Here is an 18,824-nt window from a genome sequence, read left to right on the forward strand (position 1 = left end):
TTCTTATTTTTTGCTTGTTAGTAGGACAATTTGCACTTGAAAAATCCATGAGTCAGTGAATTCAATTAAAATGAGCAGTAAGTAACAAAAAATAAAAACCTAATTCAATTGTTTCCAGTCATTGGAGTTTTGCTAGCAGTTGTAGACATCCGATTCAACCTTTAAATGGACAGTGTGTAAGATTTAGACTGTTTTTTTTTTTTATTAAAAAAAAATACATTAAATGATTGTCAATTTCAAAAACTTGCAAATGGATGTGTTCCTAATGACCAACAGTATGTTTTACATATAATCATTAGCCATGTTTGTTATAGCTATGGACATTGGCAAATGCAGTAACTGCAGCACCTCCTGCTGGCCGTAGTGAAAAACTAACACACTATCCCCTTAAATATTTAATGTATTTACAACAATATTCTAACATAAAGTTGCACCTCCTCAATACAATAGTACTTTATAGAATTTGATACTATTGACTACACTCTAGCGATTGCTGGAAAAAAAAAGGTAATTCACACAAACATGGCTCCTTTAACAGTACAAAATCGATACGGCATATACAAGTACTGCTTGGTGAAGCCAGAAAAATGTTCTCTTCCACTGGAGCCATTGCCTGATATTCAGCCATTTTGGCCCTGGAATGGACTGGCCATATAGGAGTTTTCCAAATCTCTTGATGACCAACACGCCCATGATACTGACACAAGAATGATATCGTCTCACTTCATGTACATAATAATCTATAATCAATTTACTTACAGGAGATACAGGAGAGATTAGTTAACCTGTCTTGTAATTGACATAATGGCATGTGCAAAATCTATGGTTTTGGGGGCTGCTAAATGGTGGACATAAAAATGACATACTGCCAGTCTGATAAGGTAAAAAAAAAATAAAAAATACCCGGTAATTAATTTTTAGCATAGAGGTTAAAACATGCTGTGGTGTTTTCCTCAACCATAGGATACAATATGTGCAATCCCAGGCGTATATCTCAAGATTTTGTGTGCAAATCTGATGAAGATTTTATTGCATTTTTAATTAAATGATTGTTTTTTTTAACCAGTAATTTTACGAGTGATGGGTAGGCAGACACTCCAAATCTGTTACTCTTCAAATAATTAAGACTATATTTTATTTTCTACTCATAATACACCCTTGAAAAGTTTGTCAATGATGGTTAATTAAGTAGTAAACATATTAAAAGTGCAAGGTAAGATTTTAATTCATACACATGCACAGTACCACAGATATGCTGCATCTGGCACTACTGTCGATTTACCCTTTTAAATGAATGAGTCAAAGATCAAGTAGATAATAAGAGAGCATTATTATCTCATGAGCGTTTAACATGGCTGACTCAGCAGCATTGTACTCTGAAGAAATTGTAGGTCTTGAGAATCAAATTGTGGTTGTATTGTCACTTGATTTATAGACCCGTCAATTACTGCTTACTACAGTATGTATATGAGTTTAGTGCTGTTGTATAGTGGACAGATTCAGTATTAGCGTGGAACACTTTTTAACAAACAGATTTTAGCATTCTGTTGTCTATTTAAGCAGTCATAAAAGCTATAACGTTTTCATTATACTCTTTGTTTTCCTTTCACCATTATGCAACAACCTCTTTGTTAATTCATCCTATCATACAGTAGTTCTCGACACCAAGTGTGTTGGAGGAGCTCAGTCTGAGTCGTCAATACAAGCATGGTCCCGGCGGTACCGTTGTTTAAATATTAACTTTGGATGAGACATGATTTCCTTGCTCCGTTGCCAGAAGGCAACCAAAAGATCATGTTCAAAATCCTTCATCCTTCCACCAAAGGGAGGCCGAGGCCATACCTAGCAGGATTGAATTCAATGGCACGTGATGTTTTACATTTTCGTGACTTGCTTCACGATGTGTATCATAAATAGGAAATGCATTCTTTGGTGTTACTTACTGGTGTTACAATTTTTTTGCCATTCACCTAGTTATGTACAGTCGCTTGAAAATGCAACTTGAATAATGGTTCCCGTGTGAGTGCACTTATTTGTCTCACCTTCAAGACAAGTTCCCCCATGAGTCCATTCCACTGGCCGTCTGGCTGCAAGCTGCCGTACTTGTGGTCTGGTGCAATGTAAATCTCGTACTTGAAACCCAAATAGTTGGAGAGAGCATCCAGGACGTCAATGGAGAAGCCCTGGTACTTCTTAGGTTTGCCAAGAACGTTCTCAGACACCATCACAAACGGCTCCTCCTGAAAAGCCAACAAACAATCACAGTGTGAATTGGTCAAACAAACAGTCGATACAGCAGTCATTTAAAGGTGTCTTACTTCGATTACTCAAATGCCCGTTACAGCACCACCTTGTGCCTATTGGAACAGTTTAAAGGTCTGTACTGAACAGTCAATACTCCATTAACAAAATCAAGACCAAAACCCAGAATAAGACAAGGCCATGACCAAAACACAAAATAGAGGAAAATCATAATCAAACATTTTGAAGTGAAAAAAAAAACAAACACCGAATATAAAATATATAAGAGAAGGGTTCAGATGAATTTGAGATCAAAACAATGAAGCGTTGAGACCAAAGGAGAGTTTGACCCAGGTCAACGCAAAAAACACTGTGGACGTAACTTAAGCCATTTTCACAATGCATTTGGCAGAGCGAGACGTGTTGTTGTCAATCCCACTCATTGTGGTGCGAGCCAGAGAGATAATGGAATGTAACGCAGTGGAGTGGAGTGGCGTGGCACAAGGACTTTTGCCGCCACGGTAAAGCACCTCGAGCAAGAAAGTGTTCTTTATGGGAGTGGCAGTGATATACTCTTGCCTGCAATTGGACAGGAGCTGCTGGAATAATTGTTCTTTTGGTGGGCTCGTTTACATGTAACCGTATGATTTTACCAACAAAGTTACCTCTGAGCCATTTTTTTTCATGCTCTTTGTGTCCCTGCCTTTAAATTGAACAAAGTCAGGACTTTTTTGCAACAATGAATGATGAATCTTGCAAAGGTGTAGTCTATCCCGCAGCAAAATCTTTGTTGATGTTGGTAAGCTGCTACATCAGCTATACAATAACATACCCCACAAATAACAGGAAAGTGCAAAATCTGTCTGACTTCGATAGAATCCACCAAATTTACGTTAAATCACCTGTGCCATAAACAAGAACTGCTTTTAGCCAGTCTAAGATCCAGGCTACACTCTGTCACCAAATTGTCAGGTGTACCAGGGGATGTAAAAGGCAATGGCCTTAGTTTGCTGAATGCCCATTATGGGGCATTGTTGTCTGCCAAATCCCAAAGTAAATTAGACTTGAACTGAAACAAAAAGAAAGATATCCCTGTTTTTTTTTTTTTTTAGCCTGGCTCTGAGGCCTCGTCTACATGTGCCACGTACTTGCAAACTGGCAGTAAACGTCTTTGTTTTGCCCTATTTGCTATACGTGGCCGGGCTTTATTTTATTTGATTTTTTTCATCAAAACCGAAAAGTGGAGATTTGCCCAAGCCTCTGGTTTCGTGGTTGCGCAAACCAGCTTAAACCGGAGATTTGCGTCATTGAGCTACTCTTCTTCCCGCCATATACGAAGATACTACTGCTGTCTAGCGACTTGGCATGCAGGTAAGTGCATGAAACCGCACTGTGCTGGATTTGTATAGACGTGATTTCTTTAAATAAACAATGACAAGAGGGACACAATGCGTGTTTAAATAAGACAGTTATATGTAGACAAGGCCTGAAACTTGTGCCCCAAGACAAGACCAAGTGAAAAGCAAAGGACTGACAAGATTATGACTAAACCTTTGAAGAATAAGACCAAATGAAGACAAAATTTTTCATTTAAGACCAAGTGAATTGTGTGTGATTAAGACCAAGTGAAGACTGAGATATTGAATATATGGGACCAATTAAAAACCAAAATGTTCAGATGTTAACAAACTATCAAAACCAACAAAGAAGTGGGACCGGTTTAAGACCAAAACACTGAAAGGTATTTACCAAGTGGAAAAAAAGACGATTTAGAACCTAGGACCAAGCCAAGACCAGCATGCAAAAGAGACAAAACTCGAATTGATAAATCAAGTCCGAAATATGGAACAGTCATGACACAGTCAAGGCAAGAAAGAATGAAGCTATTTTTGTCATTTTGTCAATTCAGCTGCATAATATTTGGAATAAAATCCTTCCCTATTCTGAAAAAGATTTTTATGGGCAACTATATTCCATTCAATAGCCCCTCCTTATCCTGACATTTGAGGCAACATTCATGTATGAGTACTGCAGATTTGTAAATGCTGCAAACGTATAATCACTCAACAAAGGGGCTCGTCTTTTTTTTTTCCTTCAGGATACTGTATTCTCAAATGTGCTTGGGAGAAGTGCAGCCCCCCCACAGCTCCTCAATATGTGTGTGGCATCTAAAGGGCAGCTGCCTGTTGACGTTGACATCCAAGCAAACATTTGACATTTAAGGCAATTAAAATAGGAGCACCTCCTTTAAGCATCAAAGCTGCAAAAAACACACACACACACATCCATGCACACACGCACGTACACACACATGCACGTACAAGGACAACATATTCTGGACTTTCATTTCATGAGGGGCCATTACACTTAAAACTCTTAAGCCTGCTCACGCAAACCTCCCTATTGATGAGTAAAATGTTTTAGACCTATGTGTCTGCTAGATTTATGGAAGTCCAATTCGCTATTGAGCTGATTCTAGCTGCTTGTTGTTCATGCGAGCTCACACAAAAAGGCACACATACACTCGCACACACACACTGAGATAAAGACACAGACAAACACACAAAGCCACACGATGCGATTAACTTGGTGGTTTCTAATCCTTGCTACCTGCTGCCGTTCAATAAGCTATTAGGCAATGAGTGGACAAGAATGCCAAGACCCTTTTGCACTGAATGCATCCATTGTTCCAGGCAGGAACAGCCACACCAACATAAAAACACACAATAGTGACAATGTTGGTTTTCCCCTGATGTTGTTGCATGTTCCCAAGTGCAATAACAACAAAGAAATGCATGGTTTCAAGTTTAGAGTTCTACCTCACTGAAGAAAGCAAAATGACCACACTGTGAAAAGAATGAAAAGTCTAAACTCCCTCATAAGTAGTTGCATGGTGACGAGGAAAATGGTAAAGTTACGAGACAAATGCCATAAAGATACAAAAAATGTGACAAAAGCATGGGACATAACATTGACACAACATTGACACAAAACGTACTATTACAGAAAAAAAATCAAAACTACAAGAAAAATATGTGGTGTTACATGGTGTTATAAAGGTACTAGGACAAAATGTATATAAATGCATACAAACAGACTTATTACAAAAATAAAGTAGTAATGGTAGAATTGCCAGAAAACATAATAAACTCACATGTCCAAAGTCATAAAGCTACAGTATGTGGATAGTTTTATGACTAGAAGTTGTAAGTCCTGATTTGCTGACGGCTCTGGCCTTCCTGTGTGGAGTTTGCATGATCTCCCCGTACCTGTATGGGTTTTCTCCAGGTACTCCGGTTTCTTCCCGCAATCCTCAAAACATGCATGGTAGGTATATCGGACTTTCCAAATTGCCCTTAGGTGAGTTTGTGAGTGTGGATGGCCGTTCGTCTCTGCGTGCTCTGCATTTGGCTGGCATCCATATTATGACATCTGGGATAAACTCTTGTGAGGACATCGGGCTCAGAAAATAGATGATTGTTTCAATATCTCCAGTTAGCTACTTTGTCAGACATAAAGTTGAGAATGAATGAACAGAAAAGAATGTACGAGAATAGTCAAGAAGTGGAGAAAAAACGTTACATGAGACGACGCCATACAATCAGGCTGTAAAATAGGCTTGTCATCTTTATTTTGTCTATTTAAAATTTCCTTTTATGCATTATCAATTTACTAATGACATACGGTGACATACCCGATGCAATTTTGCATTGTCAGAGAACCAAAATATGTTTTTTGAAATGTAAGAAGCCAAATTACAATTTATAAAACAATCATCCAAACAACGGGGATGAAACGCAGACTTCAAACAGGGAGGCTGGAGCCCATACTCAAACTCAGAGCCTCATAACCGTGAGGCGTGCGTGCTAACCACTGGACCTCTGAGTGACTTTGGTTTCATAAAATACCTACGGACTTGTACAGCTTGATGTATGACTTGCGCAACTTGTAACAAGCTGAACAAAACACATGAGAGCACTTGATGACTCCCCCAAGTGGAAATGTCAGTACAGACTTTTACTTCAGCTCATTATCCTGTGAAAAGTGTGTTTGAGGTGGGAAGTTAGTGGCTGAATACAGTTTGTTGCAACAAGAGAAGAAAAAAGGCACCTCAATCCCTTCTCACAAAATGTCAAGCCAAAAAAGGCTCGCAACTGGGCTTAATCAATAATGTCAGTTTTTAAGAGTTGCTAAAAGTTTTCAGGGGTGAAGGCTCATTTAATCATGCTAAAAAAGTTGGGCTGGATGGCCTCACTTTGAGCCGCCGGCTTCAATCAATAGCAAGTCAATGCTTTCCACGCTAAACATCTATACAAGCTTAAAAATCGCACTGAGTTGCTTGCTTTTTTTTTTTTTTAGGCTTCAGTGCGCCGTCTTCTCTCGTCTGTTATTCGGGGCTCTCATCCTATCCCCACTGCCACTCACCAGCTGCAAGATACCAGTTGGTGCTTTTCCACGCTGCCACATCGCCGTCGTTCCCAAAACATATGCCAGAGATACCGTGTTTCCTCTCTGCCCGTCTAGCCAAGCCATCAAGGCGACAATTCTCCTTATTTGTCGAGCGTGAAAAATGTTATCGCATCCGTCTGCATGCAGCAAGCAGCAGGCGAGGAAGCGACACTCCCAACCCTTTCCTTCCATCTCCTGTCTTCTTCTATCGCAAACTCGTTCTTGTGGCAGCCATATGTCTTCTGATTGCTGTTTAGAACATGAGAAATTGCAGTTGTCCACATACTGAAGTTTATTTAAAAAAAGACTACTAGTCCTGCACAGGACGTGCAACTTTGTTTCACTCTCAAATTACTGCAAAGGAAAACACAGGAAATGCCGGACACTTTCAAGGGATAAGTATCTGTAATTGACACATCATCAATACTGTTAGCTAGCATGCTAGCCTAAATAATGGCCTTGCGCCAGCTAATGTGACATCACACAAGGTCAAACCGTCCACTCTAATACTTGACAGAGACATTGGTATTTCTGACGGCTTTGAGAAAGTTTTGGTCCACCCTCCCGCGTCTCAGGAGGGGGAAGTAGTGCATCATTAAGTGTACACTGGAAATGGTGCAATACCGACCTCAACTCGGGATGTCGTGAGTCACTGTGCAGAATACTTTGAAGACCTCCTCAATTTAAGGATGCAGAGTCTGGACCAAGGTGGACTCAGTGTCGAGCCGCTGCTCCTCCGCGTCGGAAGGAGCCAGTCGAGGTGGCTCGGACATTTGGTTAGGATGCCTCCTGGACACCTCCTTGGTGAGGTGTACTGAGCATGTCCCAATGGGAATTAGCCTCTAGGACGACCCAGGGCACGCTGCAGAGACTGTCTCTCGGTTGGCCTGGGAACGCCTGTGGATCCTCCCGGAGGAATTGGGCTAAGTGGCCGGGGAGAGAGAAGTGTGGGCTTCCCCGCAGAGGCCGCTGGTGCTGGCCCCGCGACCCGACTTCCCGACTCTGGTGGATGATCGATGATCGAAATGGTGGATGATTGGATGAGATTGAGATTAATCGTAGATCGTTTGAATCTACTGGGATTCTGTGCCTCTGTTATGGAGTGGTTTTGTTTGTATCCTGTAGACTCCATTTACTGCCACCTAGAGTATGGGAGAATATCTTCTGTCCGCGGGGGAAAGCCACGCTAAATATAACGTTCTACAAAACGCGTGCCAGCGCCTCAAGCATAAACCAAGCTAGGATTTTGCTGAAGGCTTGTTTTTGCTATAGTGAAATTCAATAATAGGCAAATGCAGAAAAAAAAAACGTTTCGCATTATGCAACATATTTTTCCTTGTAGGGGGCGGTAAGGAGGAGGCAAAGGGTTCGATGCATGAAGATTTTTTCACACGAGGGTATACTCGAGTGTATACACTGTACATCTCAGTGCGAACAGAAAGAGAGCATGAAGAGGTCAAGAAAAATCGGGAGATATTGACTGATCGATTGTGACCGCCGTTTGTTTTGGTGAGTGAGTGAGTTAAAAGGAGGAGTTAAAAAGGTCCAGAAAATAGCCTGTGTAGCCCAGTAATGCATACATGTGCGATTGAGGGGTATTTATTACAGAGTCTGACATCACAGAAGGTGTACGTGTAAAAGTCACTGACCGCCACTGCAATAATCACAGGACAACAATAACAAGGATCTGAGCACATCTCCTCCCGGCTTCCCTGGCTTTTTCAGATCCACCTTTTCCCACGCATCTCGCCAACATGCCTCGCAAGCGTGACAAGAATCATAAAAGGAATTTAATGGTAAAGTTTAAATCTTGGTTCTGATGGATCTAACCATGGCATTTTGTTTCAGCACCTTCACTACCACAGAGGCCTCAACGCATCATTTTCCGTTTACCTTGGTGACCACAAATCAGATCATGTTATCATTCTGTGTGGTGATGCCCAGGGATCCATTCTTCGTATTCTTCTGTTTGATAAATACATGCTACCGCTGGGTTTTGTTATTGAACGGCACAAGGTATCATACCATTTTGATGCTAATGACACACAATCATATGTATCTCCTTGTGACCATCTAAAACCACGAGAATATTATCCAGTGTATTGGCAAAGCCCAACACTCGATGACAGAGAATTTTCTGCAAGTTAAAGCGGGGGAAAAAAAACAAAAAATACAATGGTCGGTGGGCCCAAAGCCTCTGAGGCACTAAGTTTCGTCACTCTCGATTCCCTCCTCTGCCAAGCCTAGTTATCACATTACAAACATGGAGTAAATTCTTGATGAGGAACTCAACTGAAAAGCATATTTCCTCTATTTCAAAGATCTTTTTTTTTTATCATTTATAGATCCTATCTAAAGTTAGATCTCATATCTGTCAGATCCTGATAATTTGATTTGGGCATTCATATCAAGTCATCTAGATTAATGTGCTGCTCTTTTTGTCTGCTTTAACGAATCATTCACTCAAAAAAAGACAAAAAACAAAAACTAACATTCTATATGCTGCTGCTATAATTCTACCAAAAACAAATAAATATGAGCATAATTGCTCCAGTTTTAAAACCTGTTAACTGGCTTCCAAATAAGTACAGAATTGATTGTAAGATTCTACTTGTTATTTTTAAAACTCCTAATGGTGTTGCCCCCGCTTTGCCTTTTTAACGTCATCACTAACTATACATCAGATAGGCACCTTAGATCCGCATGTATAGTCCTCCTTAATATACCACATAAGAGTTTGAAATCATTTGAAGTTCTTTAAGTAATTATGGCGCAACAATGTAAACTCTCTTCTCATAAGCTTTTAATTAGCTTTGCTATTTGTTTATTCTAATATGCATCTTTAATGTATTGTCATCATGATTTATTTTTATCTTAAAGCATATATATGAAACATACTTTTGTTTGAAATTTTTCAGAATGGTGTCATCATTTGACACTGGAATGTCATCTCCGAACGGCTTTGAAAAGTATAAAAGATATCAAGTTCTCAAGGAAGGGCAGACAACATGGAAATATAATCCCTTTGGCCAAGGCTGTCACTTCAGTGCAGCCGTAAAAGACAAAAAATAGGAAGCGAGGTGAGTCACTGAGAGAATTTATGGGCTGCCTGTACCATTCAGCCTCATGTCAAGAAGAAACATTTTAACGTGGACCGATGAGCTTAAAAGCCTCTGATTCTATTGTGGGAAAATATCAATTTTAGACCCATTTGTGAGAGGGCAGCTTCCGCTAATGAGCACCATAAACACGTAATTGCAGCAGCGACATCGTCCCCCAGGTCTCCACCATTTAATAATCAATATGGTCCTCTACAAATCAATGGGATTGATAGTTATTTTCTCTAATAGTGGTATGATCTCAGCCCACAATTAAATGGTCGATATCTAATTCAAACTGCACAAAATGGATACGTCCGTTTAAGGGGTACCTTTCAGAGTGATGTTCTGTACATGCAAAGAGGACCGGATGGCTCAAGGCAACATAAAATCATTTTTTCCAGAGCTCCCTTTACAGGCATTCTTACCCTATGCAGTCATTTGTGCAGAGGACAAAAAAAAAAAAAAAAAAGCCTGGATGTTTTGGGTTTCTGTTTTTGAAGCCCCCAAAAAATAAGCATGCTCTTCTTACTACCTCATGATAACTAACATATGAGTGTTTATGGTTACTTGAACACGGTTTCACTGCTTCACCACATCTCACTACTCCTCCCTGATGTCATTCACAAAACACAAAAACCTGAGCAACCCACTGACAAACTAGTTTATGGTTACCCAGCACGAGGTTTGCAGACAACTTCAAATAATGACTCAATGCTGCGTCACCATGTCTCAGACAGAGGTATGATCATTTGATCACAGTTGACTCCCTGTTATAGTGAATTTCTGTTTCTTAAACTTTAAATCACTTTGGGATAAACAATGTTACTTGGATCGTATATAAAAATAACCACATGCTACATCACCATGTTTCAAGATAAAAACATAATTATCTGATCATAAGTAACTGCCGGTTCTGGTAAATTTCCTTTACATTTAATGACTGCTTAATGAAGAACCCTGCCCATCCTTAGTCCAGCACATAAAGAGCATGACAACATGAATGAGCGTGTTGTAGGTATTTGCAGCTTTTTAAAGTATAAGAAAAGTGTGTGTGTGTGTGTGTGGGGGGGGGGAGAAGAAAGGAAATGAATTGCCGCAAAGATGTTGAGCATCATCACTTTCTTCCCGGTGTCTCCCACTTCAAAGATGGGATATGAAGAATTTAAAGCGGTGAATCTTTAAAAGCGAACACGGGATGTTCTCAAATGGCCATGGCGGCTGCTCCAGGGGAGACAAACTAAGAAAGGAGTCACTACCATCAGTCTGACTGACTTATTTGTGTATTCCAACAGAACTCAGCTGAATTTGCTCCAGGAAACACATTATTAAAATTTCCATAATTTAAATCAGTTTGCAGGTGTCAAAATGAAATACCTCATGTTTGTTTCAAAATCAGCCTAACTCTATTCAGAGCAGGCGGGGCTATGCTGTTTCAGCATCTTAAAGAAAGAAATGCCACGGCAATTGTAACAACATACCCGAAAACTGGGAAATTGCCTAAAAACTAAACTAATGCGTTCTTTAAAAGTTGGGAAGTAAGTGACAACACAGCATTCAAGTGGTTAGTGTGGTACTTACCAAGATAGTGACAACTCTCAGCACCACTCCCCGCATGTTATTCTCCAACTTCCTGTCCGTCAGTGTGCCATTCAGGCCATGGACGGGATCCCACGTAGCCAGCTGCAACCAAACAAAACAACATGAATTTTGCATGTACATAAGATTTACTCAACAGTGAATAAGTTTGACCATTGTGCAGGAGAGAGAAGTGAAAGAGAAAACAATAAAACACACATTCATCTCTTTAATATTTTAGATTCTGTTGTCCTACTTTTTTAATATGGTCTACTTTTGCTCGTACAATCACATCAAATTGTTTTCCTTTTAACCGTAAAACTAACAGGTTTATCCAGAGTTCAGTGTGCACCTGTGATTTTGATTTATTTACTTTAAAACGGTCCCCAAACCACATTTGCTTTATCTGTGCACCGCCTATGCTTTTCAATAAAATATAGCTTTTGGCATCGCAGATCAAACTAGCCTGGCTTCCCTGTAGAGAGGAAATTCAGCAGGAAATTATTTGAAGCTGTAAACCGTTCACATAAAACAGAATAAAATAAATAAATATATAAATACAGTGATGCAAAGTCCTCGACAGAGCAGGCGTTACGGGGAGGGGGGGGTTACGAAGGAGGCCATCTAATCTACGAGTGAAGCTGTACAGAATAGGCTTCAATGCATTCACTCACCACTTGTTTGCTTAGGTGAGGAGATCAGGAGCCAGCTAATGGTTGTCGGGTATGTTGATGAATTGACTACACTGATCTTTCATCCTTGAAATGATGGAATACATGAAATAATGCCAATTTTTTTATCCAACTGAGAGGCCAGCAAGCATGCCTGCTTACCTCACTGTCCACATACATGGCTTGCTTGTGACCCTTGACACAAGCAAGGAGTGTACATCTCCAAATGCAGTGGCCATACTTGGCATAATGGGGACATACTAAACATCCATCAGTCCAGATCCATTTTTTTTATTCTCTCAAAGGTCACAGGCTTGCTGGTGCCTGGCTTCGGGCAGTAGGCGGGGGACACCCTGAACTGGTTGCAAGCCAATTGCAGGGCACACAGTGAGCAACAACCATTCATACACCCAATCACACCTCAGGAAAATTTAGTATGTCCAAAACACTTGCCATGCATATTTTTTGGAGTGTGGGAGGAAGCCGGAGAGAACCCACACAGGCTCGGGGAGAACATGCAAACTCCACACAAGAAGGCCGGAGCCAGGTGGATTTGAAATCGGGTCCTTTAACTGTGAGGCCGACGTGCTAAGTACTGCACCGCTGAGCTGCCCTCATACCAAACAAAAACTATTGAACTATGGTAAAACCCTAAACTCCAACAACAGAACTGAAATTTAACCAAGTGAAAACTGAAAATGATAATTTCTTATAATTATCACAGAATGAAAATCAATTACTGGTACGATTTGTGTCCAAAGACAATAATATGTGATTAATAATATAAAAACTGTTGACTCCCTTCAGAGATAATGGTTCCAACTAAACAATTACACGACACAAGAATACCCAATTAAAACCTTTAGATCTCCAAAATAAGTAAAATATTTATAAATGCAGTAGAAAATGTAGCAATTCAATGTTTAAAGGGATATCGTGTAAGATTTAGACCATTTTTTATTACGGATAGCAGGAGGTGCTGCATTTAGCATTGTCCGTCGCTAAAGCAAACATGGCCACATCCAGTGCCACCTCCCATGCAATATCATTTAATGATAACTAGACCTATGATTATATTTAATACATACTGTTGTTCGTTAAGACAATAATGATATACATTAAACAATTTCTGGCAGAGCTTAGGAACTTGCTGCACTTTTGGCTGATGTACTCACAATCTGAATAATTTGAATTTGTGACTACAAGACCAATGTTTTTTAATGTTTAGGTCAGCGGATGACGAGGCTGTTGTGACAATCGCGGCAGGTATTAATGTCATTTCCGGCAGGGATGGGACGGAGAAGATAGTGGAATTAGTCTGAGTCTCGCTTTGAAAAGACAGACAACCTCAACGTTCTTATCTGGCTCCTTTTCATTTTGTGGATGAGAAGCATGGCAAGTAGCAATTCTTGTGCTAATGCGCATGCAGTGCGACAAACCGCCGGAGATTCGCCGGACATAAGAACAAGTATGATTTTTATCCGTTTGGGAGACATAACGGTTTATTGTGTGTGCAATATTAGGCAGATGACTAATTGTGTGAGTTAACCTCTGAAATGATTAATGAAACGCAGAAACATTTTGGATGAGTAAAGGGAGATAAGGTGTTCGCATGACAATGAGAGATGTGAAGCTTGTTTCCAAGAAGTGCCCTTACGAATGAAATTGTGACATAAGGTGGACTCGTACAGTTACCACTACGTCATAATGGAAGTAACACAAAAACTCAGGTAAAGGGGCGAATGCATAAGGTCTATAGGAAATACTCGTTCGTTTACCCACCATCCTCAAAATTTGGCAATAAAATCCATCAAATCCAGATACAGCCTGTAGAGTAGATAATGTAATTCTCATATTATAGCCACCTCATATGCATACATATGGGCTGATTACAGAGATAAAACAATACAATAGGAGGCATAACAAAGGCACTGCGGTTCTGTAAAACAAAACAATATCCCAGCATCAAAACAGAATAGTAAATTATTCACTATGTGTTATCTTCATCTTTAATTTATTGTGATATTTCATTTACTGTAGTATGAGAGCAGCATTAACTATAATGCGTGTATGTGTGATTTGCTTAGCCTACCTGTATAGCGGCTTAAGATAAGGCCTCATTGCTGCATTAACGGCAGGAATAGAAATGCATTTTGGTGTGTGTGTGTGTGTGTGTGTGTGTGTGTGTGTGTGTGTGTTAGGCAGATGACTCATTGTGTCTAGACTGTGTTACCCTATGGACTGATACTGCTAATATCAGCCCACGTTCACTTTGCATGCTTTTCATCAACTTTGCACACAATCTACCGGTATAGTGCTAATGTAGAGGCGTACACTGCTCACTATTCTATCGAGATCTTAATGGAAGGCTGTAAGATATTACAAACAGATTCAAACCAACATTCATTTGATGTTTTTATGTATTTATTTCGTACGAGTACTGATAAATAATCGTATACCCTTCACCGGTGTATCATTGTGTATATGAAAGTTTTTAGCTTTAGCTCTAACCAATGGTGAAATTGTGGTGAGAAATATTTTTACTATACATATTTGAAACAAATATTACTACAGGACTCATTCGTATTGACTTATGTATTTAATTATTAACTCTTATCTAGTATCTTTCCTGTTATCCCTCGCCGTTTCCGTCCTTCGGGGACACGGAGGATAGGATATGGCCTCAGGGTACCGACAGGTTGACCTAGAGTGGAACTCGTAGCTGAACAAACATGATAACGGGGAGGCGGGGTTTACTCTCAGGACTCTAGTTTATTACAACGGCACACTTTGTAACATCTACACAAAGCTCAACTTATGTTACTCCTTCCGGTGCACGCCTCACGCACTCCTCTCTCACACACATGCCACACACGACTTAGGCACATAGATTCAAGATTCGCGCCACACTACTGTAATTAGATGCCATGTTTCCTCCTCTAATTACACTTTTACGAATAAATCTAACTCATGGAAATTCAATATAGCGCATAATGGATAAACACTTTTAAATGAAATAACTAAAAAGAAACGTCATGCCTGTTTGTAAAGTCATCAGAAACTGTTTGCTATTAAAAGTGTCTTGACTATTAGCATTGGTGCTTTCTTTTCCTTTTGTCATTAGAAGCGTGGCGTCCAAATGCAACAGCAATAAACCGCAAGACAATTCGAGTTATGACACTTTAATGTTCCATGTGCTTCTCGGGGGAAATCACCACAGCGTCCCTGCAATATCGAGGAAACTATTTTGATAGGGAAGAACGTTGATTTATGCGCATCACTCATGGCGGCACTTGCAACAAATGACAAGCGAGATGCTGTGTATCTCACGTTATTAGCTTTGCATGATGACTTCATCTCATACAATTTTTCATTATTTGTTCATTTTATTGTTCTTGTGTTTGTATTATATGATCCAATATATGAGCTTTGGAACATACGGTACAAAGTTGCTTTTTTGCACTTGTTACATGCCACATTTTCTATTTCTGTCAGTCAAGTTACTCTACAGTTTTACTAATTCGTGAGTAGAGATGTCCTGATCACAGGTTTTTGGCACCCGAGTCTGAGTCTAACGTTTTAATGATCAGCCCATACTAAGTTGCGATCACAGATCTCGACAATACATTCAGGCTTTTAAAAAACAAAACAAAAAAAACATGCATAGGATCTGAAATTTCTCTAATGAATAGAGAAATGTACTTACATACATGTTTACATTGTATACATGTATTCTATTATATCTATTTACATTTATATAATATGATCCAATCAACCAAAAGAATGTCACTTGCTTTTACTTTTAAAATAAACAGAAGTTCTAACATTTTTTCTATTGCTTGCTATCTTTTTTTTAAGCTCTATATGCAATGATAGATATATTCAACAACTCAAAATTTGCAAATGTGCAAACTGTGCATATTTCAGGTCTTTTCTATACTTCTTTAAGTCTTTGTGGGTTTTTAATCACAAAATCAGCAATTGCGTTTTCATTTATTTATATGTAACAGACACTTTTATCCAAAGTAACACACAACCTAAAAGCATGATCAAAGCATACAGTACAAGCAGAGTGCAGAGTAATTTTTTTTTTACCTCTGCATTCCTTTAGAATGCTGATATTACACGCATCAACATGTGCGGGACATTGTGTCATGTAACTGTAAGTGCATTTACACATTTTATTTCCTGACGACCCAAATGACACGATTTGTGGAATGACATTGCATTACATGCATTGACATCAAATGTGGGATTTGTCTGCTTGAGTGAATTTGATTTATCTAATAGTAAACATTACACGGCATCAATTTTGTCGTGTGAGCCTACGTGTGTGACTTGATTTATGAGTTCATTAAATGCAACCAGTGGGGAACAAGCTTGCTAATCAACAAATCATTTACATTTGTTAAACTTCTATTTCAAGTTAAAATGATGAGTCAGTTGCTAACCTGTCACTCAGTGATGGGGCTATGATAGCAGGCAATGCGCTAAGTAAATTTATGCTATTTTAGAAGACTAGAAGAGTTGTGTCTTTTCTCTTATATACTGTATATATATATATATATATATATATATATATATATATATATATATATATATATATATATATATATATGCTTGTGTTGTTTGGGGGGCATTCTAGCATAATAAATAAAGTAAATTGTGAATGTTATCAATTAAATACTCATCCAACAAATTCAACACAACTAATTTCAAAGACTGATTTAATTCAGTGGTGATTACCATTGAAGAAATAGTCATTAAAAAATAAGCTCATAAGGTAAAACTGAGCTCTCCATGTTTGTTGCATGAGTTCATTCATGTTGTTGACTTTGATGGCCCAAACCACACTGCTGTTGCTTTGTGTTGCCCTGCTTGTGTGTCTCTGCTTTCCTTCTGTCATGGCTGCTCACCATAGCGCAAAGCAACAGTAGCAGCAGACAAGCTGCTGAGCCATTTCACTGCTCCAGCATCCCTGCACATTACACACCACCCACCACTCCTTCATTTTGGTCTCCCCACTGATGAGCAACATGTGTCAGCGCAGTCTCCAAACAGCTTGCTCGATGAGCCTTCCTTCTGTCTTCTCGCACTTCCCTCACAACCGAATCCTCCTATAGCCGTCCCTCGTCACTCCTCGCCCACCTTTCCATCCCCCCGCGTCAGAACAAATGCAGCTTGCAGTCCAGGTTATAACAGTGTGCCGTCAACTTCTTATCTTGACAAGTCCTAAGTAGTTCACTACCAACTGGGACACAGGAGGTAAGAGTGTAAAAGATTGAAAAGTATTTCCTGAGATCTCTAAAAATAATTGAAAGCAAAACTACCATTACAAAGTGCTTAGATAGAAGTACAGCAGTTTAGTCACTAAATACAGTTGTGAATGTCCTCTGCAATTTGCATGACCTGCCCTCACGTCCTTGACTATTTCCGGAACCGTGACATCACAGAATCCTTGCGAATGGGAATTTCACGGCTGTTTCACATTTGCTCAGGCCCCTGTAGTGATGTACGTTTGAGGCGCGTGTCGGCTCTTTTGACGCATTGTTACATAACCAGTGAGGCTAATTTGAATAATGATAGCCCCTGAGTTAATCAATGGTAACCTAATGTAAGCACTGTTCATTTGCTGTCTGAATGTTGAAGGCTAAATACATCTTTATTCATCTGCGGTATCTATGCCGGTGCCATAGAGTGCCAGGCAGGACAATGAAATGCTCCTGCACCTTTAAGCATACAGTAAATACGATGGATGCACATATGAAAATGTGGGAACATTCTACCTACAATTCTATGTACAAAAATAGAACATTGTTTTTTGACACCCCTCAAATTGGCCCATGCTAATATTTTAGCTCAGTGTTCAACTACATGGCCCTATTTACGTAATCATTTTAGGATGCATAATTTTGTGACAATTTTGTTTGGTGATGTGGAACTCGATTTTCTATGTAAAATGATTTCACTAGAGTGGCCAAAAATTATTGAATAGTGATTCAAATTAGTACGATGATCAAGGCTTTCAACCGGAACCTGACAAGTGCTAATTTAGTGTATTGTAAGTGGTTATCCTTCTTGTATCTTGACAAAAATAACATCAGAGCTCTTTTATTATGAAACCTATTGTGAAAAAAGTCTGCTGTTAAGCTCACAAAGATTTCTCTGACACATTTCAGTGATTAAACAAGTTAAATTGTTATTTTTATTCTGAGTTTCACTGTGCTATTACCTGACATCTGGTGACACTTAAGCATACACAGTGAAACCTGCAGTCGAATGCCCTTTAGGTCATACTCATATTGTTAAGACATTTCAGAAAAAAAAAGGCGATAGTTGCAAGACATTCTGGTGTCTGACCCATCTGACACTCGTTATCTATTGTTTAATTGTTTATCATGGTTTTGGAGATTTTGTTTTCAATGCCTGCAAATCCACAGTTGCTCAAGTCTGCTCTGAATTATCTCCAGGTGTAAAGGTAAATGCAAAAGAATGTTTATCTACGCATACAGTGATTGACTGGCCACCAGTCTTGGGTATACCCCAAAGTCAGCTGGGAATCGCTCCAGCTTAACTGTGACCCTTGGTAAAACCCAAAAGGTACAAAAATACAATACTGTACTCTCCTACCGAGGCCAAATGAATGCCCATTCACATTTTTTGTTCTTAGTATAAGCTCTCAGGTCTGTGCCGAAGCAATAGGTGGTACTAGAACCTTTCATATTATTTGGGCAAATAGATGCATGAGCAAAGTCATTTTTGGAAAATTCCTCAGCTAACCCTTAGT

The 18,824-nt window shown here is 39.4% G+C and overlaps 1 protein-coding gene across 7 annotated transcripts in view; it reads right to left on the minus strand.

Moving 5' to 3' along the window:
• Positions 1-18,824, minus strand: part of grid2 (glutamate receptor, ionotropic, delta 2) — a 461,289-nt gene that overhangs the window by 101,635 nt on the left and 340,830 nt on the right. For all 7 annotated transcript variants that reach the window (XR_015865772.1, XR_015865770.1, XR_015865771.1 and 4 more), the window contains 2 exons: positions 11,370-11,471; positions 2,043-2,240 (listed from right to left, as the gene is read on the minus strand). Coding sequence is in view for 4 of the 7 variants with exons in the window: in XM_088415956.1 (XP_088272082.1) it covers positions 2,043-2,240; positions 11,370-11,471 (300 nt within the window). In the remaining 3 variants the exon portion in view is untranslated. The remainder of the gene's footprint in view (positions 1-2,042; positions 2,241-11,369; positions 11,472-18,824) is intronic.

The sequence above is a fragment of the Hippichthys cyanospilos genome, chromosome 1 (assembly GCF_059441005.1).
Source record: "Hippichthys cyanospilos isolate Australia breed blue-spotted pipefish chromosome 1, RoL_Hcya_1.0, whole genome shotgun sequence".
In the NCBI taxonomy this organism is placed as follows: Eukaryota; Metazoa; Chordata; class Actinopteri; order Syngnathiformes; family Syngnathidae; genus Hippichthys; species Hippichthys cyanospilos.